Raw genomic sequence first — 24,820 nt, forward strand, 5'->3', positions numbered from 1 at the left:
TCACGTGTTGATCTCCTGGGTTAATCCTCCGCTTACAGTTCTCAGGAGGGTAGATCTGCACAACGCGTTTTTAAGATTCCACGGGATATTTGGAGGTTTGAGCTAAACGCAAACCATTTTTGGATCTGGAAAACCGTAGATAGAGGCAGAAGCTTCTTGTTGCACTTCGTCATCTGCTTCATTTTAACTCTCAACAGACACTCTGTTTTTGTAGCGTCCTCCTCCCTTCTTCCTCCTTTCCTCCTCCTCCTTTCCTCCTCCTCCTTCCCTCCTCCTCCTTTCCTCCTCCTCCTTTCCTCCTCCTCCTTTCCTCCTCCTCCTTTCCTCCTCCTCCTTTCCTCCTCTTTTCCTCCTCCCTTCCTCCTCCTTTCTTCCTTACCTCCTCCTTTCCTCCTCCTCCTTTCCTCCTCCTTTCCTCCTCCTCCCTTCCTCCTCCTCCCTTCCTCCTCCCTTCCTCCTCCCTTCCTCCTCCCTTCCTCCTCCCTTCCTCCCCGCTTCCTTTCCTCCCTGTTTTCATCCCCCCCCTTCCTCCCCTGCTTCCTCCCCCGCTTCCTCCCCCCCTTTCCTCCCCCTTTTCCTCTGACAGTGTTTCCCTTCTCTCCAGATCTGGGTGAACAGTCCACACACGGCCAGCGGCTACTACACCATCTACGACAACGAAACCCTGCAGGCCGATCATTTCAACACGCGGCTGAGCTTCGGCGACGCGGCGCAGACGCTCTGGGCTCGGACCGGCTACCTCGGCTTCGTCCGGCGGACGGAGCTCACGGCCGCCAGCGGAGGTACCACAGAAATTAGCCTTTATTTCACCTCAATTCCCTTTCTTGGGTGGTGTTTCCCAGCCCGTTTCCCATCTCTCCTCCCCAGAGCGCCACGACGCGCTGTACGTTGTGGGAGCCCTGGATGAAACCCTGGAGCTGAGGGGCCTGCGCTACCACCCCATCGACATCGAGACGTCCGTGTCGCGGACGCACAGGAGCATCGCCGAATGGTAAAACATCCCCACGTAGCCCAAATGCAGCAGCGTAGGGTTTCATAGAAAATATAAGGCGAATTCGGATAGTTTCTTGTGTTACCATCAGCAAGTCACGCACCTCGTTTCCCATCTGTAGATGGGAATAATACTTGGCTGACTGACTCAGTGTTTTCTCACGAGCTGTAATTCAAAATAGAAGTGATGATTTCCTGCTATGTGGTTGTCGAGGGTTAAGATTGCGGGGTGACAATAAAACCCTGGCAGATGTATTGTTAACCCCCTCTTCCCCCCCACTCTCCCCTTTTGCCCCTCCCTCTCCCCCCTTTCCACTAAGGAGAGGTGATTGGGAGGGAAAAAGAAGGACAGAGAGAAGAGAGTTGGAAAAAATTAAAGATGTTTTACTAATGCTACTAATAAGAATAGAGAAAATCATACAAAATATACAAAACCAATCTTGAAAGTCTCAGCAACTGCAGAGCAGGCACCCAAAGTCCTGGATTAGACTCCACAGCCAACCAGAGCTGGATTCAGTCTCTCACTGGCCTCAGTTCGCAGGGACGACTCGCAAGGTCCTCTCCTAATGTCGGCCATAAGAACAAGAGAAGGAAAAAGGGACGAGATCCTCGTGATCTCCCATTTTATATGAAGTATTCACGTGAATGGAATGTTATACACAGTTGGTCAGTTGTTTCTCGTCGCCCCTCTCGCGAGATGTCCATCCATGCTTATCAATAAGTTTGCATTCCATTGCTAGGTTTTACCAAAACACGTGTCTGGTTCTCCAGGACAATGTAGTTAATACGAAGGCTTTAGCTGACAGGCAAATTCACTGAAAGAGAAACTTGTTTTTAACAAAAGCAGGACAGTGGTGTAAAGCACCGTCTCAGTGTGAGGCAGTGGGAGCGGCGCTGGTTGCGCGTCCCGCCGGCAGCACCGGGGTGCGTTGGAGCTGACGGCGACGCGGCAGGACCGGGCGCTGGGGGATGTGGAGATGCGGCCCAAGGCCGGGGGAAGGAATTGTAAACTTGGCAGCTTTGTGTCTGCGAAAATAACCGGGGCTTCTGTTTGCTGCTCTTGTTTGTTGGCTTCTTTTCCTCCTCTTTCTTTTCCCCCTCTCTTTCTCCCCCCCCCGCCCCGCCTTTCTCTTTCCTTCCCCCCCCCTTTCCTTCCTCCCCCTTTCCTTCCTCCCCCTTCATTCCCCCCCATTTCTTCCCCCCCTCTTTCCTTCCTCCCCCCTTTCCTTTCCCCCCTCTTTCCTTCCCCCTCTTTCCTTTCCCCCCTCTTTCCTTTCCCCCCTCTTTCCTTCCCCCCCCTTTCCTTCCCCCCCCCTTTCCTTCCCCCCCCCTTTCCTTCCCCCCCCTTTCCTTCCCCCCCCTTTCCTTCCCCCCCTCTTTCCTTTCCCCTCCTCTTTCCTTCTCCCCCCCTTTCCTTCCCCCCCCTTTCCTTTTCCCCCCCTTTCCTTTTCCCCCCCTTTCCTTTTTCCCCCCTTTTCTTCCCCCCCCTTTTCTTTCCCCCCCCTTTTCTTTCCCCCCTCTTTCCTTTCCCCTCCTCTTTCCTTCTCCCCCCCTTTCCTTCCCCCCCCTTTCCTTTTCCCCCCCTTTCCTTTTCCCCCCCTTTCCTTTTTCCCCCCTTTTCTTCCCCCCCCTTTTCTTTCCCCCCCCTTTTCTTTCCCCCCCTTTTCTTTTCCCCCCCTTTTCTTTTCCTCCCCTTTCCTTTTCCTCCCCTTTCCTTTCCCCCCCCTTTTCCTTTCCCACCCCCTTTCCTTTTCTCCCCCTTTTCCTTTCTCCCCCTTTTCCTTTCCCCCCCTTTTCCTTTCCCCCCCTTTCCTTCCCCCCCCCTTTCCTTTTCCCCCCTTATTTTCCTCCCCCCCCATTCCTTTCCCCCCTCTTTCCTTCCTCCTCTTTCCTTCCCCCTCTTTCCTTCCTCCCCTCTTTCCTTCCTCCCCTCTTTCCTTCCTCCCCCCTCTTTCCTTCCTCCCACCCCTTTCCTTCCCCCCCCTCTTTCCTTCCCCCCCCTTTCTTTTCCCTCCCTTTCCCCCCATTTCTTCCCCATTTCTCCCCCCTTTCTCCCCTCCTTCTGCCTTCTTTCCCCCCTCTTCCTTTTTGTTCTTTTCTCCCCTTCCTCTCTCCCCTTCCTCTCTCCCTCTTCCTCTCTCTTCCCATTTCCCTTCCCCTTATTGTTCCTCCCCCTGTTTTTTCCTTCCTCCCCGCCCCCATTTTTCCCTCCCGCTTTCCCGTGTCCCAGCGCCGTGTTCACCTGGACCAACCTGCTGGTGGTGGTGGTGGAGCTGTGCGGCTGCGAGCAGGAGGCGCTGGACCTGGTTCCGCTGGTGACCAACGTGGTGCTGGAGGAGCACTACCTGATCGTGGGCGTGGTGGTGGTGGTGGATCCCGGCGTCATCCCCATCAACTCCCGAGGGGAGAAGCAGCGCATGCACCTGCGCGACAGCTTCCTGGCCGATCAGTTGGACCCCATCTACGTCGCCTACAACATGTAACGTGCGTGGGGAGCCGCGTGGGGAGCCGCAGGACCACCCAGCGCCCCGGGGCGGCTGTAGAAACCAAGCTGGTGAATACTAATACTTGAGCTCGCTGCCACATTCCCTTCATCTCACCCTGTGCTGTTAAGATCTCGTTCACTACCGACGGACACGAGGAAATGTGGCAGACAATGGCAAACCTTGGTAACAGTTTACTGAAATATTAGCTTTATAGAAAACGCAAAGTTGACAAGTGTGTGAGCTACAAAACTCCTAAGGCCTTTACAGTAGTGTTACTTTTTTCATCTGTTGTACATATTTGTATTTTTATCTAATCCTGGTTTAGGATTCTATAAGGGGAGGGTTTATTTAGGTAAGATAATAAACTATTAAGAAAAGGGTCATCAGAGTTCTGCAGTTCCCTGCTCTCTAATGTACTTTGCAGCTGTTCATTCCACGGGATCACACGGCTTATTTAAAATTGTACCATGACCAAATCAATAACTTACAGAATCTAAGAGTTACTTATTCATATAGATATTTCTTGAATTTAAAAAGAATTTTGCCTATATTTTAAATATGTAAATATTATTATACATAATTCACTTAGATAGAAGATTAACTTGGATAACGATGACAGCTGAAGGTAGAAATTTTTAAGGACTTTAAGTCACTTTTGTGGTCCTGAGCCTAATTACGTTTGGTTAGAAAAACTAACGTGAGATACACGCATCTTCCACCAGGTTTCTTATTTCCGTATGTCGTCCTTTCCCGCGGTCAGAAACGCGTCGCGGCGCGTAGCAACCTCTGATTTTTCATCTCTAAAAGATGCGGCATTGAAACGTTACCACGGAATTGGGTAGAAATCGCAGTGCGAGTCCGAAATACTGAGCTGAGTGGCAGCGGCAGCCTAACCCTAATCCTGACCCTAACCTTAATCCTGACCCTAACCCTAGCCCTAGCCCTAACCCTAACCCTGATCCTGACCCTGACCCCGACCCTAACCTGACCCCGAACCTAACCTGACCCCGACCCTAACCTGACCCTGACCCTAACCCTGACCCTGACCCTAAGCTCAACCCTAACCCCAACCCTGACCCTAATCCTGACCCTAAGCCCAACCCTAACCTCGACCCTGACCCCGACCCCGACCCTAACCCTGACCCCAACCCTAACCTGACCCTAACCCTGACCCTGACCCTAACCCTGACCCCGACCCTAACCTGACCCTGACCCTAACCTGACCCTGAGCCTAACCCTAACCCTGACCCGAACCTGACCCTGACCCCAACCCTGACCCCGACCCTAACCTGACCCTGACCCTAACCTGACCCTGACCCTAACCTGACCCTGAGCCTAACCCTAACCCTGACCCCAACCTGACCCTGACCCCAACCCTGACCCCGACCCTAACCTGACCCTGAGCCTAACCCTAACCTGACCCTGACCCTAACCTGACCCTGAGCCTAACCCTGAGCCTAACCCTAACCCTAACCCTGACCCTAACCTGACCCTGACCCCAACCCTGACCCTAACCCTGACCCTGTCCCTAACCTGACCCTAACCCCAACCCTGACCCTAACCCCGACCCTAACCTGACCCTGACCCCAACCCCGACCCTAACCTGACCCTAACCCTGACCCCGACCCTGACCCTGACTCTGACCCCAACCCCGACCCTGACCCTAACCATGACCCTGACTCTGACCCTAACCTGACCCTAACCCCGACCCTGACCCTGACTCTAACCCTGACCCTGACCCTAACCTGACCCTGACCCTAACCCTAACCCCAACCCTGACCCCGACCCTATCCTGACCCTAACCCTGACCCTGAGCTCTGTCCCACCTGGGCCTTGAAGGCAAAACAAAACCCTTTGGATGGACACCCGGTTACATTCACTGTTTGGAATAATGACCAAATTCCCCCTCGGTAGAGCAAGAAATGGTATAATTGGGCTTTAAACTGGGAGGCAACAGCCCAGGCTGCATTCAGGACAAAGAATCGGATCATTCTGCGCTTCAAGTAGAATGAAATTTCTCTTTTGTAGGAGGAAGCACAAAAATGAGACAGAGCAGTTCTGGTAAGCACATCGTTAAATACCTGCGAAAATGAATAACCCCGCCTTCAAAATAAGCTTTGACTCCCAATTACCTGTATTTCACCCACTTCTTAAGAACAATTAAATTCCTCTGGACGCTAAGAAAACATTTTGGAAGCAATAAGAGCCGGGACCAGACGCCGCAACAGGTTTGAGTTAAAATGCTCCACGTTACCTCATATAGTTTGTAGGCACTTTGTAAAGGTCCATGAGCTGAACTGCGGAGCAGAACCTGGTGCATCCATCCCTGTTTTGTCCTTGCAATCCTCCTGCCTTCTGTTCGTTTATTTTGCTGAAAAACAAACGATATTTTAGAAGAATTTGGTGGGGGAATAGACAGAGAAACTGGGGGTTCTTATGGCAAGTCTGGATTTAAGGGCTCTCTGCAAATTCTTCAATCACAGGGGCACGTTCTGTCCCTGGTGCAGCCACCGTGGGTGCGACCGCAGGGGGTTGTTCTGGCCACAGCCGAAACACCATCTGCTTTATTAATGTGTGTCCTGAAATACCCGTGCCTGAAGTCTTTAATATGTTGAGTTTTAACACAGCGGCCGCAAGGAAGCCCACAGGATTCTCCCTTCTCCGCCAGCAGAGTCTTGTCATCACACATTACACATCCCTTTGGGTTTTCTTGCACACAGAGTGCAGCCCCATTGTGCCCATTTCAGATTCTGATGGGCTTGACCTTTTTCTTACTCAAGCCTTTAGATCAGTTCTTTTGACAAATTTGGAGTGGATTTTAAGTCCAATTCTAGGATTGTCTTTTTTTCCTGCCATATGCATGTACGAGTTGGATCGAGACGCGTTTCTGAAATGGCATTTTTGAGTGACGTTGGATTCTTTCGTGGGGTTTTTTCCCCTCGTTTATTCTTTGGCCGGGTATTGATCATTCCTTGCGGTTTGGGTTTATCTCCCAAGTTTACCGTGTGCTCTTTACTCTGGTGTGTCGCGTTCTCCGTGTCACAGAACTGGTCCTGCCCATGGGACGAGATAACATTCCATTGCTGGCGGTTGGTAAGTGACACGGTCACTAAGTGACACGGTCAGTAAGTGACATGGAGCAGCTGCCCCAGTTCTAATTTATCGGCACCACGAGCAGCCCCGGAGAGGAGAAACTGCAGAGCTGCAAGTCTGCAAGTCCTGATTGTTGCCCCATTTCCCGGCCGTGTCCCTCCTTCCTCTGTCAATGAGACAAAATCCCCCAACAAGGTGACGAACCGCACAGCACCAGCCACTCAAACGCATTTTTCTCCTCGGAAATTGGGGGCAGTTCCGCCCTGCCGGACGGTGACGTGCTGTCGCGGGCAGGGACCGTTTTGCTTTAGGACGGTTTCTTGTTTGCAAACTGGGATAAACCCCAGAAAACTGCCACGGATGGCGCGTGTTGGGGTTCGGAGTCGGATGCTGCTCCTGAATCCAGTTCAGACTCGGGTGCTGCTCCCAAATCCAGTTCAGACCCGGGTGCTGCTCCCGAATCCGGTTCAGACTTGGGTGCTGCTCCCGAATCCAGTTCAGACTCGGGTGCTGCTCCCGAATCCAGTTCAGACTCGGGTGCTGCTCCTGAATCCAGTTCAGACTCAGGTGCTGCTCCCAAATCCAGTTCAGACTCGGGTGCTGCTCCCGAATCCGGTTCAGACTCGGGTGCTGCTTCCGAATCCGGTTCAGACTTGGGTGCTGCTCCTGAATCCAGTTCAGACTTGGGTGCTGCTCCCGAATCCGGTTCAGACTCGGGTGCTGCTCCTGAATCCAGTTCAGACTCAAGTGCTGCTCCCGAATCCAGTTCAGACTCAGGTGCTGCTCCCAAGTCCAGTTCAGACTCGGGTGCTGCTCCCGAATCCGGTTCAGACTTGGGTGCTGCTCCTGAATCCAGTTCAGACTTGGGTGCTGCTCCCAAATCCAGTTCAGACTCGGGTGCTGCTCCCAAGTCCAGTTCAGACTCGGGTGCTGCTCCCAAATCCAGTTCAGACTCGAGTGCTGCTCCCAAGTCCAGTTCAGACTCGGGTGCTGCTCCCAAATCCAGTTCGGACTCGGGTGCTGTTCCTGAATCCAGTTCAGACTCAGATGCTGCTCCCAAAACCAGTTCAGACTTGGGTGCTGCTCCCAAATCCAGTTCAGACCCGGGTGCTTTTCCCACTTCCAGTTTTGCCCTCGAGCCGCAGACTTGGCCTCTCCCCCCAGTTCGGTTTTGCAGCTTCTCCAGTTGCAAAGGGCGAATTATCTCCCGCTCTCGCCCATCGGGTTCCAGGCGAACAGCTGCAGCGAAACTGAAACATCAGGAATCCTTAACACTTGGAACTAAACTGGTTCGTATGTCGTGCTGTTTCTCAATACTCCCTAAGGAAAATACGTGGGCACAGGTCATTTTAAGATTTGCACTGCAATTTCTGACTTAAATAAATGCAATTGCGACGTGTCACACTCACTGTCCTAAAAACAAGGTTGTAAAATTTTAGCCCTATCTGCAATTTTTCTTTAATTTCTGTCGACCATCGTCATGTTCAGACTACAGCATTATGTAATTATGTATAAAGTTTTTATTTATTTAAAATTAGCTTAGATATTCATTTTTCAATTTAACATCGGGCTGGACGGTGTTCCATTAACTCATTGATTGTGTTTCCTTTGTCTTGTGTTAATAAATATTGATGCCTGATTGCTCACTTGGTTCTTCAGTTGCTGTTTCTCTGACATTTATGTTTTAAGGAACTAAATGCTGTTTAGTGTTTATCCTGGTGAAAGGGAGGAATTGTAGGGGTGTCTGCAAACATTTTACATCATTTGTGTGTCGAAATATAAAGTATGGAGCTTGTACCTGCAGCTCTGGGCTGTTCAGCTCTTGAAACCAGAGTTAGACCTGAGCTCAAACGCTGAGGACTAGATGGAGTTTTTAAGCATGACCTAACCTTATTTATTTTAAATATTCATAAATGGTAAGATATCGTTTAGGCTGTGCTGCCATCAGAGACCTGGACAGGCTGGAGAGCTGGGCGGGGAACAATTTAATGAAATACAACAAGGGCAAGTGTAGAGTCTTGAATCTGGGCAGAACAACCCCAGGTTCAGTGTAAGTTGGGGAATGAGCTGTTAGAGAGCAGCGTAGGGGAAAGGGAGCTGGGGGTCCTGGGGACAGCAGGGTGACCATGAGCCAGCACTGGCCCTTGTGGCCAGGAAGCCAATGGGACCTGGGTGGGGTTAGAAAGGGGGTGGTCAGTAGGTCAGAGAGGTTCTCCTGCCCCTCTGCTCTGCCCTGGGGGGACCACACCTGGAATCTTGTGTCCAGCTGTGGCCCCTCAGTTCCAGCAGGACAGGGAACTGCTGCAGAGAGTCCAGCGCAGCCACCAAGATGCTGGAGGGAGTGGAGCATCTCCCGTGTGAGGAAAGGCTGAGGGAGCTGGGGCTCTGGAGCTGGACAAGAGGACACTGAGGGGGGACTCATTCCTGGGGATCAATATGGAAAGGGGCAGTGTCAGGAGGATGGAGCCAGGCTCTTCTGGTGACAACCAGGGACAGGACAAGGGGCAATGGGTGCAAACTGGAACACAGGAGGTTCCACTTGAATCTGAGAAGCAACTTGTTGGTGGTGAGGGTGGCAGAGCCTGGCCCAGGCTGCCCAGGGGGTTGTGGAGTCTCCTTCTGTGCAGACATTCCAACCCGCCTGGTTCCTGTGTAACCTCATCTGGGTGTTCCTGCTCCATGGGGGGATTGCACTGGATGAGCTTTGAGGTCCCTTCAACCCCTGACACTCTGTGTGGTACCACCAAGGTGTAATTTAACATTATAATCTAACCCCAGCTGCTGTGTGTCTGTGTCCGTAGACACGTTATTTGCTACAAATGATCTGTATAAATTTTACCGTGGTATCCTCTGAAAACGTTTCATTTTCACTAAATCTTTCCTGTATTTTATAATTTTTTGTGTAATACTGAGAAAACCCCTTAAAAAAAAAAGAGGTTTTGATGGCTTTATATTGTTGTGTGAATCGACGTTTGCCAGGGGAACGGAGCCAGGATTTATCGTAAATAAATCATCTCCCATTATTAATTACTTTGACTTTACGTAGATGAAACGTTCGGTAAAACAAGGGAGAACTGGGAGGCTGCGGGGAGGTAGAACTGAAAACTGCACATGAAATAATGGGGAGGGGGGAAAAGTTACACTAAAGCTGTAATTAAAAGTGGTTTTAATATAATCTTGTCTTGGGAGACACTGAAAATGCTGGGATGGGTTTCCAGTTGTGTTGGGGATCACCTGGGTTTGGGTGTTATAGGAAATCACCTGGTTTGTTTTATAGGAAATCACCTGGTTTGCGTTTTATAGGAAATCACCTGGTTTCTGTTTTATAGGAAATTACCTAGTTTTATAGGAAATTACCTGGTTTTATAGGAAATTACCTGGTTTGTGTTTTATAGGAAATCACCTGGTTTGTTTTATAGGAAATCACCTGGTTTCTGTTTTATAGGAAATTACCTGGTTTGCTTTATAGGGAATTACCTCGTTTGCTTTATAGGAAATCACCTGGTTTGTGTTTTATAGGAAATTACCTGGTTTGTTTTATAGCAAATCACCTGGTTTGTTTTATAGGGAATTACCTGGTTTATGTTTTATAGGATATTAACTGGTTTGTTTTCTAGGAAATTACCTGATTTGTTTTCTAGGGAATTACCTGGTTTGCTTTATAGGAAGTTACCTGGTTTGTTTTATAGGGAATCACCTGTTTGTTTTATAGGGAATCACCTGGTCTGTTTTATAGGGAATTACCTGGTTTCAGTTTTATAGGAAATTACCTGGTTTGTGTTTTATAAGAAATCACCTGGTTTGTTTTATAGGAAATTACCTGGTTTGTTTTATAGGAAACCACCTGGTTTGTGTTTTATAGGAAATCACCTGGTTTGTTTTATAGGAAATTACCTGGTTTCTGTTTTATAGGAAATTATCTGGTTTGTGTTTTATAGGAAATTACCTGGTTTGCTTTATAGGAAATCAGCTGGTTTGTGTTTTATAGGGAATCACCTGGTTTGTTTTATAGGAAATCACCTGGTTTGTTTTATAGGAAATTACCTGGTTTGTGTTTTCTAGGAAATTACCTGGTTTGTTTTCTAGGAAATTACCTGATTTGTTTTCTAGGGAATCACCTGGTTTGTTTTATAGGAAATTACCTGGTGTGTTTTATAGGAAATCACCTGGTTTGTTTTATATGAAATTACCTGGTTTGTGTTTTCTAGGAAATTACCTGGTTTGTTTTCTAGGAAATTACCTGATTTGTTTTCTAGGGAATCACCTGGTTTGCTTTATAGGAAATTACCTGGTGTGTTTTATAGGAAATTACCTAATTTGTGTTTTATAGGAAATCACCTGGTTTGTGTTTTATAGGAAATTACCTGGTTTGTTTTATAGGAAATCACCTGGTTTCTGTTTTATAGGAAATTACCTGGTTTGTTTTGTAGGAAATTACCTGGTTTGTTTTGTAGGAAATTACCTGGTTTGTGTTTTATAGGAAATTACCTGGTTTATGTTTTATAGGAAATTTCCTGGTTTGCTTTATAGGAAATTACCTGGTTTGCTTTATAGGGAATCACCTGGTTTGTTTTATAGGAAATCACCTGGTTTGTTTTATAGGAAATCACCTGGTTTGTTTTATAGGAAATTACCTGGTTTGTTTTCTAGGAAATGACCTGGTTTGTTTTACAGGGAATTACCTGGTTCGTTTTCCAGGTCTCGCTGTGCCCCCGAGGCTGCGGCTCCGACAGCTCCAGCGTTCCGGAGCCCCGATCCGCCCGTGCCCCGTGCGGCTGCTCTGGGGGTCACGGAACAACCGTCTCGCCCCGGCCCTCGGCGGCCACAACGGGCCCCAGGAGGAGCTAAAATCCGCCCCGCGGCACCGTGGGGCGCTGTGTGTGCGGCGCGGCTGTGAGCCCCGTGTTCCCGACGAGGGTAACGGGAGATAATTGTGTTTTCTCGGGGGCGGCCGCCCCCCGGTCCCGGCGGGGCCTGTGCGGGGCCTGCGCGCCGGCGCTGCGCGGCCGCTAGAGGCGCCTTGTCGCCCCGACACCGGCAGCGGCCGCTCTACCGCCGCCTCTCTATGGTATGGCGGTTGGAAACCTCCGGGTGGAGGCGGCGCCAGAGCGGGCGCTCTAGCCTCCGCCCGCGGGGCTCTACGCTGCGGGAACTCTATGGTGGGGATTTCTAGGCGAGGCCTCCGCGGGGACTCTATGGTCGCAGCCCGAGCGCCCCGCGCGGCCCCGCCGTGTTTGCGATGCCGCCGGCGCCGGTTTCCTGAGGCGGCGGCTCCGCTCCCCGCGCGCGCCCACCGGCAGGGCCTCTGAGGTAAGAGCGGCCGCGCCGAGTCACGGGCGGGCGGGGGAGGCCGCCCCTGGGCCCGCCCGCCCCGTCCCTTCCCCCCGGCCCGCGCCGGGCCCGCAGCGGCCGCTCCCGCCGCCCCCGCCGGGCCCTGCAGGCCGCGCCGCTCCCTCCGCTCGGCCGGGGCCCCCTCGCTCCTTCCCGGGGGTTGTTCCGCCGGGCCCGGGGCTCCGCGCGGCCTGGACGCCCGGAGAGGCCGCGGACGGGCCCGCGGGGCCGCTTCGCCCCGGCCGCTGGTTCCCCGGGCCCGGGGGAGTCGCGGGGCCCGGAGGCGGCTCCGAGCGCTCGGTAGCGGCTGCAGCCCCGTCCGGCTCCGCTGACAGCGCCGGTTCCCTCCCCGGCCCCCGAGACCGACCCGTGAAAAACAATCATTAGCCCTTAATGGCGGGATTACCTGTTTTCCATTAATTTTGCCCAAACGCTGGTTTATGTGTCTTGCAGCACTGCGAGTGTCGGGCCCATTCAAGGCAGCTGGATGCAAATTGTTTGTAAATGATCTCAGCGATATTTTCCTCTCATAAATACCGGGACCTCTTATGTCCATACAACATATACATTGATTTTTGAAGCCGCTCGTCATGGGAACGTTCCCTGAGCTGGGCCGGGGGCGAGTGGAATAAAACATGTTCGGAAAGCGCTGAAGGGTTTGAAGGGGTTTGAGGGGCTGTTCTGGGGGTGCAGGACGGATCTGGAGCTGGAACGTTGACTCAAGGCTCCTGGTTTGGTTCTTGGGGTGAACCGGGAGGTGCCTTTGCCTCTATACACCCCTAGATGGTTTAAACAATCTCATTCGGGTCTGCTCAGGATGTCTCCAAATGCACCATCTCTTTGGCATTTTAGGATATTTTCCATCCTGGAAAAAACCTGGAGTTCTGTCCATCTTCTGGATGAACAAACTTTCCTCAAGTGCCTTAATAGCAAAATTAATTATATACGATTTGAGCTTCTGTGAAAGCAGCTTATTTTGAGGTGCTAAGGAACCCGAAATTTCACCAGACGAGTACGATTTCACCGAGTGTTTTAAATCACTTTGCAAAATTTGTGTATGTCAGTAGTTGACCCTTATTATGTAGCATCTGAGAATAAAATTCTGCGTCTGGTATTCTTTATAAAGTCTTTTAACAACCTCGCTTGCCTCTTACAATGTTTCAGCACTGAAATACCACCCAGGCCTTTCCTGTGCTAGATACACAAGGGCAGAACAAGGCGGTTTCATCCTTGTTCTCGCTCCACGGCTCCTCTTCGCAGCTTTTCTATTCTGTTATCTCGTCCTTCACCTCCTGATGACGCTTTGAGGTTCCAGCCGAGGCTGGGAATGGTGATTTTAGTCTTTTTATTGGCATTTCGGTGGGGAAAACCACCGTGCTGGGTGATCTGCGTTGCAAATGGGCAGAAACAACAAATGATGAGAGAGGCTGAGGTGAAGAGCGATTCCCACTCAGATCTCGTTCGGGTCGTTGCTGCTCAGGATGTCTCCAAACGCACCATCTCTTTGGCATTTTAGGATATTTTTAATGAGGATTAAAGTTGTGGGTTTTCTTGTTTCTTTTTTAATTGATTCTCCTCAGTCAATTAGTTTTGGGTATTTTTTGCGTGCGTGGTTCTTGAGCGGTCGCTTAACCAAGGAACGTGGTATTAGGGGATATATATGAGCTTCGGGTGATAAATTAAACTTGCCTAATAAAATCAAGTGTCGCTTTCTGGATTCCCCCCGTCTGTACTCGTCGACGTGTAAAACTCCTCACCCAAAGCCCATTTCGCTAAACACTTATTCCACATTGGAAGCAGCTTTATCTGCGGTGTAAAAACCTGAAACCCTGATATATTTTCCCTAAGACGCAATACCAATTTTCACCTCATTAAAACCCCTCGCTAAGTCTTTTTTTATTAATACTATTTTACTAAAAGCCAGATAAATATTTAATTGAATAGCACAGAGCAAGTGGAGATGAATTAAACTCACAAACCCTATTTATAACGGGAAATGCTTTATCTTTGGTTCCTGTAAGTTGGACTTCACACCTGCGCGAGGAGGCTCAGCAGAAACCTTTGCGCTTTCTCCCCGCGTTGTTTATTTTGGGTGGTTTCATTGTTTCTCACAGTCTGTTCTGAGTCTTTCCCGGGACGATAACGCAGCGAAAACGAAGGGTGAGGGAGCCGTGGGGTGCTTCAGCGCTACAGAAATGAATGGGGCGCTTCGGTAGCGTCGGAAATGTATTTGAACTTGTGCTGTTGCCCGGGTTTCGGTTTGACGGCGCCGTGTTTACTTCGCGGGGGTACAAAATGTAGATTTATACAAAAACTCCAAGTATTTTAGATGGCGTGCGAAGCTGCATCCCTTTTACATGCTTGTTAATTCTGCGCTTTTATAGCTTTGACATACTTGAATTACTCCAGGTTTAAGGCGATTGTTCCTGCCGCAAAGGACGCGGCTTTGGGTATCAGTTTTCTCTCCACAAAGTCCCGTTTCTGTGATTTCTCGAGGAGTTTTGTGCCCGACAAGGTTCTGCTCTGGTTGACTTTTCACCGTCGGCCAGGCGAGAGCTGCGGTTTATCTCAGCGGGGAAAAATCAATGACTCACATTTCCACAGAAAGAGCCGTCATTTCCAGTCTCATAGCAACTGTCCTTTCCACAGCTTCAAACCTCCTGTGACAAAACCTTTAACGCTCTCCCATCATCTCTCGGTGCTCGCGGCTGGTCCACCCACTCACCCACCTCAACTCGTTTGAATCAGTAAACCCCCCGTGCTGGAGCCGCGATGCTGTCAAGACATGTTGAATCTTAGAGACGAGTGTTGTGTTCTGTGGAGACTTTGGCAGGGTTTAAAGCGCAGAACTGCTCTGCTTTGATTTTCAACCCGTTTTGTTTCTATACACCCTCAGATGGTTTAAAATAGGGTTAGCTGGGAGTCGGGTAAAATATTCTTGAAAGTTATTTTCCTTGGAGCAAGATATTCCTTGGTATAAACGCTTCCTCTTGGTTTTCCTCTTAGATTTGATGTCTTGGTTTCTTATCCCTAAAACCCAGGGAATTCAGTGGATACGTTTGACAGTAAAACTTCAGCTCGGACAGCGGGCGTCTGACCCCTCTGGTGACAAAAACCACTGCGCTAATAGAAAGTGATGTCCAAGAATGAATTAAAACCATCCAAAATAAGAGTAAAAACATGCACGGGGGTTGTGCAAAGCGTCGGTGGGAGGCGGGCGCTGTGCGGATCTGTCCTTAACGCAGGTTTTCCGCAGGTGATGATGGAAGAGGTGAGCAAGAGCAGCAGCACCGGCCCCGCGACGCCGCCGCAGACCGGCCAGGGCTCAGCCCTGCAGCTCTCGCACATCAGCACGCAGGTAATGCCGACGCTGAGTTAACGACGTGGCTTGCGTTCAAAAGACACAAATGAATTTTCGCGCTCACGCAATGCAAAAATGCAGCCCGGTTTGTATATCGGACATACATCAAAATCATCGTCGAGCTGGCGCGTGGGAGCTGCCGAGTCGTGGATTAAGGATCTAAGCTTCACCTTTTGGGTTTTTTTCAGAAAAAGTATTTACAGCTCCTTTTGTAGCGCTGGTGATCCTGGGTGCTCAGCACCATGGAGACACCGGGATGTTAGCCCAACACATATGTGCTTAATGTAATAAATCATATCACGTTGGAAATTTGACATACTTAGCTACGTGGTGACGTGGCTATCAAAGCTTTAGCCTGAATTCAACTTTCTGCATCTGAAGGAGCATCTTTTGGGGTAAAATCTGCTCCCGCGGCGCTGCCATGTGAAACGGGGAAATTTGGCCGCTCGTCCACTGTTCACCCCATGGAGAAAAAGGAGATTTGGATGGAAAATTTGGATCAGTGCCTGAGGCAAAGACAGGGTAGAAAATCCACAAATGTCCTGCGAACTGGCTGAAGGGAAGAAGCCAGAGAGTCGTGGTCAATGGGCAGAGTCCAGTTGAGGCCTGGATCAGTGCAGTGCCCCAGGGGCAGTGCTGGGGCCGCTGTTATTCAATATATTCATCAATGATTTGGATGAGGGAACAGAGTGACTATCAGCAGGTTTGCTGGTGACACCAAGCTGGGAGGAGTGGTGACACTGGAAGCTGTGCTGCCATCAGAGACCTGGACAGGCTGGAGAGCTGGGCAGGGGCGTGGGGCTTTATATGTGCGTGTGCCGGAGTTGGACAAGCGTGGCCGTGCTCCACAGGGTCGTTCTGCAGAATTCTGCTTCGCCAGCCTTCATGTAGAGCTGCCTGAATTTAGGCAGCGTTTTAATCTTCTGCACGTAACGCCACATATTTGATTTTCCCCCTAAGTCAAGTGATTGTTTCAGCCTTTTTCTTATGTATCTCAAAAACATTCATCTTTAAAGGACGCTTTCTGTGACTTCATCTGAGCTTCTGCTGGTGCGTGTTCTCCGCTGATTTTACAACTCCCAGGCAGTTAACAATAGGACAAGGGGGCATGGGCTTAAACTCTGCCAGGGGAAATTTAGGCTGGAGATTAGAACGCAATTCTGTGCAGAGAGAGTGGTCAGGCATTGGAATGGCTGCCCAGGGAGGTGCTGGACTCACCGTCCTGGAGGTTTTTAAACTGAGATTGGACATGGCGCTTAGTCCCATGATCTAGTCAATGGACTGGAGTTGGACCAAGGGTTGGACTCGATGATCTCTGAGGTCTTTTCCAACCCAGTCCATTCTGTGATTCTGTGTGACCCTTTTGTTAATGGTTTTGTGCTTGTTGCAGATGTCTCTGAGAGGTCCTGCCCCCCTGACGGTCGTTCAGCTGCCCGGAGAGCAGGTCCAGGTGCAGGGAGTCATCCAGACCGCTCAGTCCTCCTCCGTCATCCACTCCCCCCAGGTGCAGACAGTGCAGGTAATGCGGGACGGCTGGTAAATCACTGACAAGCCTCATTTACGTGTGGGAAAACACTCAGAAAGGCTGGTCCGAGTTGGCTGCCCCAGCACAGCAGGTCTGGCCCTGCTGGGAGATGTCGAGCAATCCGGTATTTTGGGGATACATCGCTCTTGATGGTTGTTTAGGCTTGAAATCATTTGTAGCGCTAAAATTGCCTTTGGAGTTGAAATTAAACTATTTATTGAAATGAAACTTTATAGAAACAACGCAAACCCCCAGCTCTTCGTGCTCTTAACAGGCGAGCGGTGTGTTTTATAGCCGAATACAAATAAATAACACCGTAACGCATTTCCAGCTGTCGTCGTGCTGTGACGTCGCAGCACGGAAAAGCAAATCCGTCCTCTTTGCTGTTTTACTGGACTATCCTTAGAGTCTCCGCTGATCCCTTTCCTATCATCACGTTCTCATAGCAGCATCCCCACTGTATTCTTTCATTTATTCTGTAATATATGAACGTTGTGGCCTTTTTGCTCAAAGGGGAAAAAGAAGTAACAGCTGAGCAGCTTTTGAAAGCTGTTGATAGTAGGTTGGTCTCTGTGGCAGCAGCTGAGAACTGTTTTTCCCAGAGCTGTGTGTGTTCTTCTTGACTTTTTGTTGCTGGCACACAAATAAATGCTTTGTTAGCTCGTATTTAAATGGAGCATCAGAGAAAAACCTCACACTTGCCAACTGGGTGAGGATACGGAGAAAAATAGAGCTGATGCTTTGCGTGTTTACTCCCTGAAATGCTGCTGCCTTAAGTATTATTTTCATTTGACTCTTGTGTTCTGACCAACAAAAGACGCTGCTCTGTCTACACTGAAGGTTTTGGGTGTTTGATGTTTGTCCCTGTGCTCAACGCGTGTTCCTGTGCCGATCGCTGGTGGTTTAATTTCCGGATTGATGAACCCTCCCTTCATCCAGCACAAACAGTTTCACATGGGGATGTTTTCCAGCTTTTAATAGTTTGGGAGAATTTCTTGAGCTTTATTTTTGGGGGGGCTGGTCTCTGTTTCATTGTGACCTCCCTAACGTGACAGTGTTTGATCAGTGCTGGAAGCAGCACTGGAACCACAAATCTAACATTCTTTTGGTAATTAGCTGCATTTGGGTTGTTCTCATGCAGCTGTAGCTCAACATACAATTAAAATGTGTCACCTCTTCTGGATGTTTCTCGAACGTGTACCAGATAACCACATGGAATACAGATATATATATATATTTTAGGTATCTTCTTTGTCCGAGAGTGACGATTCCCAGGACTCCTCGGACAGCATCGGCTCTTCACAGAAAGCTCGGGGCATCTTAGCTCGTCGTCCATCTTACCGGTAAGTACCACTTGTCATATATCTTGTATTTTTGTTTGAAACCAAGAACAACTTTTCAATAGCTTCATCTATTCTATCAACCTCTAAGTTTTCTTTCTCTCGAAACACACGCTGGATCCGTTCATGGGGTCAATGTTGTGAGGATGCTGTATTAGATACGAGGAAACTTTGACTTAACTAGAGAACAGTTTCAACACCACGTGGTGGAGAGAAAATGATTTATCTGCTGTAATTTTACTCAGATATTCTACTGAAATGAGTGTAATCAAACGCCACGTCCTAGCTTTTCAAATAGCAAATTTGTTAGAAACTTAACACAGAATTTAGTGGTTTTTACAATAATATTCTGAAAGTTTTAAGAGTTTATGTACTTACCTGCCAGTCTGGTCTGTCATTCCTGTTCCCACTTCTGCCACGGCTTTTCATTATTTGAATGTTTTATCCGCTCTTCTCGGCGCTTTCTGATGGCTTTATCTCACATTGACTTATGTACCAGCACAAATAATTCAGGAGGAATTGGATTATTTTGCATGCAGTCAGAAATGATGGTAGAAAAGAGCAATTCTGAAGAGCCAGGCCAGGAAAACACGAACCTTAAGCGGAGCTTCCGTGGGAGAAATCTGTAATCAAACCTTGTCAGTTCTGCTTTTCTCTTCATTTCACTGCCACTAATTCATCATTTGCCCCTGGGGAAAGATGCGTAAAATTGATATTTCCAGTGGTTCTTCTATTAAATATGGAGGTGTCTGTTTTTCATAGGTGTTTGTTAGAGGACAGGGGTTGTTTGAGCTCTGCAAGGGCTGTTAAATGCGGAAAGGTAAAGTCTCTGGAAGAGCAAAAGATCTCATTTTTAAACCTTCCTATAGTCATCTCCTCCTTTTGAGCTTATTCTCAAACTGGTTTTAATCTGATATACAAAGCCTGTTCTTGCAAGATTTAGAGGATCAAGTTGTAAATCAGCAAAATCTCTTAATTTGCCAGTTATCCCCGGAAAATGTTTCTGGTGGAAACTCTGATGCGGTTTGTGCAGAACTGAAACGGTGCGGGGTTTATACCCCTCCAAATGTCTGAGACTTCTAGAGGATCACGACTGAAAATCTGGAATTCATGCTGATTTGCACATAGTTATAAATCAGTAGCTGATTGAATTGCTCCCAGCTCATAAAATGATTCAATATTTAAATAAAAATTAGACTATAGAAACTACAGAAATGGAAGTACAAGAGTTTGAGGCAGTCACCTCATCATTAATTCAAAAACCTGCTGTGCATCAAAATAATACCAAATAGGGAGAGTTGTTTGTAACTGTTGTTGCAGTAATTTGTAATGGGTTTTGCTTGGTTTTAGAGTTGATAAAGAAGCTCTTGTTTTACAGAAAAATTCTGAAAGATCTTTCTTCTGAAGAAACACGCAACAGAAAAGGGGATGAGGAGAGTCCGGGCGTCTCCACCGTTACATCCATGTCCGTTCCCACCCCCATCTACCAGACCAGCACCGGACAGTACAGTACGTTACACTAAATACCTGCCCAACTGGACACATTTTTAACTCAACTTGCCTCAAAATACAGATTTCTGTTTGTTACATAGTTGACTAAGGTGAAACTCAAAAGGTTTGGTTATTTATGTAACGGTTGATAAAGTTATTAAGGTCTGTTGGAAACAGACGGGTATCTAAAGACTCCAGATAAATTGGATGCTTCATTATCTCAATATTCGCACGTTAAGACACAATGTTTGAAGGGGAGTGTTAGGAAATAGGTGAGGGGAGACCTTCTGATCTCTGAGCTGCCTGAAGGGAGCTTGGAGCCAGGGGCGGTCGGGCTCTGCTCCCCAGGAACAAGCGCCAGGAGCAGAGGAAACGGCCTCAAGTTGCGCCAGGGGAGGTTGAGGTTGGAAATTTGGGATAATTTCTTCCCCAAAAGGCTGTGGGGCATTGAACAGGCTGCCCAGGGCAGTGCTGGAGTCACCATCCCTGGAGGGCTGGACAGACGGACATGAGGTTCTCAGGGACAACCCAGCCAAGGTTGGGGTAACAGTTGGGCTCAATGATCTCGAGGGACTTTTCCACCCAAAATGATTCTATGACTGTTTTTCAGCAGTGGAGTCAGATGTACAGCCTACAGATTGACCCCTATCTGTAGATATATATATATATATCATAATGTACAACTACAAATATTTTTGTGCTTGTTCCTTTTGCTTTGAAGTCGCCATCGCTGCCAATGGTTTGCAGCTGGCCAGCCCGGGCACAGACGACGTGCAGGGGCTGCAGACGCTGACCATGACAAACGCCAGCGGCACCCAGCCCGGCACGACAATCCTGCAGTACGCACAGACGTCCGACGGGCAGCAGATCCTCGTACCCAGCAACCAGGTGGTGGTGCAGAGTAAGTAACACCTTCTGGAAACTCCAACACCCTTCGCTAGCGTAAGCGGGACGTTCTGACGTGTTGCGCTGTTATCGCGACAGCTGCCTCGGGAGACATGCAGACGTACCAGATCCGCACCACGCCGACCACCGCGGCCCTGCCGCAGACCGTGGTCATGACGTCGCCCGTCACCCTGACCTCGCAGACAAGTAAGACGGATGATCCACAGCTGAAACGAGAAATAAGGTTGATGAAGAACAGGTAAGTGCTTTGATTTGTTAGTTCAGTGTTTTGAAATATAAGTGCAGAGGACAGTTCCTGAGATCAGCTGGTTGGAGGCAGCTCGGCAGGTCCCAATTAAGCAAAATCTTCGAGGTACAGAGAAGCCGTTTTGGGGTTTTTTTTCTCTCAATTGGGCACTTTCGTTCTCAAGAGACCCGGCAGCTCTCGGCAGCCCTTGCGGGAGCAGCAGACGTGGAGTGGGTGTTACTGTGGCGAGGGCGATCACACCGCCACCCCTCGCCTTGAAAAAGCCTCCGGGAGGGCAGTGACACGTCGCTGCCCACCAGGCACTGGAAGGGGCAATCGGCTCGTGACGCGGGTGAGCAGCACCCACGCTGTGCTGCAGCAGCGGGTGCGGTAACTCGTGCACTAGGGTGTAGAGGTTGTCACCTTTTGCTAGTTAGACTCTCTCACCTATTGCCACTTTCTAATGCTGTTGCCAACCATGGTCTTGACCAGAAAGAGAGATTGTCTGAAGGAGACTGTAGCAACAGGGAAGTGCTGGAGAGAGTCCAGCGCAGCCACCAAGATGCTGGAGGGAGTGGAGCATCTCCCGTGTGAGGAAAGGCTGAGGGAGCTGGGGCTCTGGAGCGGGACAAGAGGACACTGAGGGGGGACTCATTCCTGGGGATCAATATGGAAAGGGGCAGTGTCAGGAGGATGGAGCCAGGCTCTTCTGGTGACAACCAAGGACAGGACAAGGGGCAATGGGTGCAAACTGGAACACAGGAGGTTCCACTTAAATTTGAGAAGAAAGTTCTTCATGGTGAGGGTGGCAGAGCCTGAACAGGCTGCCCAGGGGGGCTGTGGAGTCTCCTTCTGTGCAGACATTCCAACCCGCCTGGTTCCTGTGTAACCTCATCTGGGTGTTCCTGCTCCATGGGGGGATTGCACTGGATGAGCTTTCCAGGTCCCTTCCAACCCCTGACATTCTGGGATCCTGTGACAAATTACAAGTCTTGAGAGTTGACTTCATCGGTGTGGTGTCCAACAACCGCAGATTGGAAAGAAACCATCGCTTCTGCTTGTCTGTTCCAGGGAAGCCGCTCGCGAATGTCGTCGGAAGAAGAAAGAGTACGTGAAATGTCTGGAAAATCGTGTCGCAGTCCTGGAAAATCAGAACAAAACTCTAATTGAGGAGCTAAAAACTTTGAAAGATCTTTACTGTCATAAAAGCGTGTAAGCAAAGAAGGTAAAACTTTGGTGGACTGTTGAAATTTCAGAGGATAAATGGGTTTTTTTTTTATACTGAATTTTTTAAACTAGATGAAAGGTCAAAAATGAAACTTTTCTACCTAGATTTCACAACTTAAAGACGATATAGATTTTATTTACAACATGTTGGTGACAAAGTACAAAAAGGAAACGAGAAAACCTCACCCAAATTCCTGCTGGCACAACTGGAAACTTTATCAGGTCAAGATCGCGGCTCCAGCCAAAGGTGATGGGAATTCCTTGGAAAATCTCTCCAAATGCCTCTTGTAACGGAGGCGAAATTTGGTGACAGTAAAAACGTGGTTGAAATGGAGTCCTTGCCATAGTTGACATTGTTAGCAACATTTATAACCAGTATACGTTTTGATTTCTTACTCTTTTTCAATCCTTTTTCTGCGTTATTTGTATGTAAATATTTTTATTGTAACCTGTAAGTTGTTATTTACAGGTGCAGATGATAAAGAAAAAGAAGCGAATACTTTGCTAGAGGTATAAATTATGTTGTTTCTCAGCTGACGGTTTAAGACGTTGGGGTTTCTTTCTTCAATGTTTGCTGTGTCGATGGAACTTGGATCTGCAGAAGCAGCGAGAGGCAATGACAACGTCTCCGGCCCATGAAATAAGGTGTCGGTGACTTATTGTAAGAGAATTCAACACATCCATTTATTTTATATGGCACGGTAGCTGAACATCTCTAATTGGCAAATTAATGGCATGCCGATGATTAAATTAAACACGCATCGCTGCTTCTGTCTGGAGATCCTACTGTGCTTTGGTACATTCAAACCAAATAGAGGAAGGATACAATGAAAGAATTGAAGTTATATACCAAAGGGTTAATGAGGTTCTAATATATGCTTTATACGGCGAAAGTCGTGCGAGATTTCCGGCCTAATTTTGTACGGTAGGTGATATTTTGCAAAGTACTGATATCTTTGTAAGAAAATATTCTATTGAAAACAGGTAGATGGTTGGTATATTTTGTAGCTAAATGGTGATCTTTGCAAATCCCGAAATTGAGTTTCTATATGTATTTTGGCAGTTTCTATATTTCATTTTAGTAAACAAATGAAATATTTTGTGAAGCAGATTTTCAAGCGTATATTTTTATGGGTAGTCCAAAGTCAATGAGATCCTCTTTGGCGTGGGAGGTATTTGAATTCATTTTGTATGTCTATAGGCAACTTGCAAAAAAAGTGGATCCTAAAGGGCATTGGGAAAAGAAGAAAACTATAAAATAAAACAAGAGAGATCAGGGCTTTTTATTCCCCACCGTTGATAATATCTGCACATTAGATCCGATCGCTCTCGGAGATTCTAGTTTGGATGATTGTGTTTCAGGTGAAAATTAAACGTTTGAGGCGATGGGGACTGGTTTGGGTGCGGAATCCCCGCTCTTGGGGATTCCCAAACACCACTCGGGGGTCCCGTCCGACCTTGGCGGTTCTGGGACACCAGACCCGCGTCTTGCATGAATCACAACGACACTATTTGCCACGGGCGGGATTGAATCCGCCTCCGGTTCTGGCAGCGGGAATCGCGCTCTGGATTTGCCCTCCCCAGGTGTTGGAGCTCTGTGTGTGTGTCGTGCTGGCGCAGATCGGGATGAACTCAACCCGCGCTCGCTCCCCCGTGTGGAACGCTTCCCCTACGGTGGTTTTTATTTTACTCACTTTTGGACTTCTTAGCAAGCAGAGCTCTTTGCAGATGGTAGGAGAACGTCGGCATTCCACAATCATGTTAGTAGGCTATAAATCTGTATTTCTTTCGGAAGTTTCCAAATTGTTACGGACACGATCAACGATCTGTTTTCTTTAGGCCACGCTGGAGTCTACGTTTGTGTTCACAAATGTGTCGCAAACTTTTGTTGCACGTCAAAACTAATCAGGTTGAGGCAGTCCTAGTGGGGAACTGCTCCACAAGAGGCGTTTGGTGGCTCTGTCAGTGGAATTTCAGGTGGCAAATTCTGTATTGGGCAAGTGAAACAGTTTTAGTGCTGCCAGACATCACAGGAGTCCGTTCTGCTCTCAAATAGTGGTTTCAGAAGGGCAGCTTCTTTTTCATCGTGGAAATATTAAACAGTAACATGAGTTTGCTCTTTCAGTGATCACTGCTGATTTTGGATTTATTTCAAAATCTTGATTGTAAGAGGGTAAAATCTGTATCCTGAGGGTAAGAGATGTGGTGGCCAATTCTGCTCTGCTGGTTGTTTCCAAACACAAGTACCTGCTCTATATGAATTGTAAATATTTGTTGAAACAATTAGATGGTTGCAAATTTTGACCTTGGTAAATAAAGTCGCCAAAATCTAATTCCGCTGTTTCTGATTTATTTGTAATGAACGTAGCGGCGCGGTGGTTCTGGCCAAGGGTGCGTACGTGCCGCGGGATCGGGTCTTTTAGTCTGTGGAACAGCACCCAGAGATGTTTTAGCCGATGGGTCCTTTCAGCAGTCAGAGTAATAAGTTGGTTGTGCGTGAATTTTGGTAATCACTCAAGGTAATTAGTGGAGAAGACCTTTTTCTGCAGGTTTCTTTTTCCTTTTCAGGTTTCAGTGAGCTGGGCCACTGCCAACCCAACACTCTGTGTGTTCAGCCAGCAGAGGGAGCATCTGCCTTCTGGATCACCAGCCAGTCCTGCAGCTTCTGAGCTGGAACAGCAGAGAAACAGAGTTAGGAAAAGAAAAAGAAAGTCTCTTCAGTTGGTAACACTTCTATATTAAATTGCATTATTAGGCCCAAGGCTGTTATAGTTTTTTCTATGGTTAGTGCGGATATCAGCGACAGAAAACGAGAATAGAATTGCAAGCACGACTTTTGCTCTT

General features: G+C 48.5%; 2 protein-coding genes across 10 annotated transcripts in view; both read left to right on the top strand.

Annotated features, from left to right (window-relative positions):
- The window catches only part of DIP2B (disco interacting protein 2 homolog B), a 76,121-nt gene extending 67,900 nt beyond the window's left edge, over positions 1 to 8,221 (top strand). The window contains exons 36-38 of the mRNA XM_080360407.1: positions 605 to 782; positions 868 to 991; positions 3,221 to 8,221. Coding sequence (XP_080216533.1) covers positions 605 to 782; positions 868 to 991; positions 3,221 to 3,473 — 555 coding nt within the window. The 3' untranslated portion in view covers positions 3,474 to 8,221. The remainder of the gene's footprint in view (positions 1 to 604; positions 783 to 867; positions 992 to 3,220) is intronic.
- Positions 8,222 to 11,681: 3,460 nt separating this feature from the next.
- On the top strand, positions 11,682 to 24,660 carry ATF1 (activating transcription factor 1). 9 transcript variants are annotated; one of them, XR_013923403.1, is made up of 10 exons: positions 11,682 to 11,879; positions 15,157 to 15,258; positions 16,652 to 16,780; positions 18,029 to 18,129; positions 19,505 to 19,635; positions 20,339 to 20,518; positions 20,602 to 20,761; positions 21,821 to 21,974; positions 22,446 to 22,486; positions 24,545 to 24,660. XR_013923403.1 is itself a non-coding variant. In XM_080360628.1 (9 exons), exons 2-8 carry the CDS (start codon positions 15,160 to 15,162, stop codon positions 21,963 to 21,965), a joined length of 945 nt encoding a protein of 314 aa, XP_080216754.1. In that variant the 5' UTR covers positions 11,682 to 11,879; positions 15,157 to 15,159; the 3' UTR covers positions 21,966 to 21,974; positions 24,545 to 24,638. The 9 variants fall into 9 exon arrangements, 5 of the variants coding, with proteins under 5 accessions (XP_080216754.1, XP_080216751.1, XP_080216752.1 ...); XR_013923405.1 differs by having other exon boundaries at positions 11,684 to 11,879; positions 21,821 to 22,223; XM_080360628.1 differs by lacking the exon at positions 22,446 to 22,486 and having other exon boundaries at positions 24,545 to 24,638.
- The last annotated feature ends 160 nt before the right edge of the window (positions 24,661 to 24,820 follow it).

The sequence above is a fragment of the Nesoenas mayeri genome (assembly GCF_963082525.1).
Source record: "Nesoenas mayeri genome assembly, chromosome: 28".
Classification (NCBI taxonomy): Eukaryota; Metazoa; Chordata; class Aves; order Columbiformes; family Columbidae; genus Nesoenas; species Nesoenas mayeri.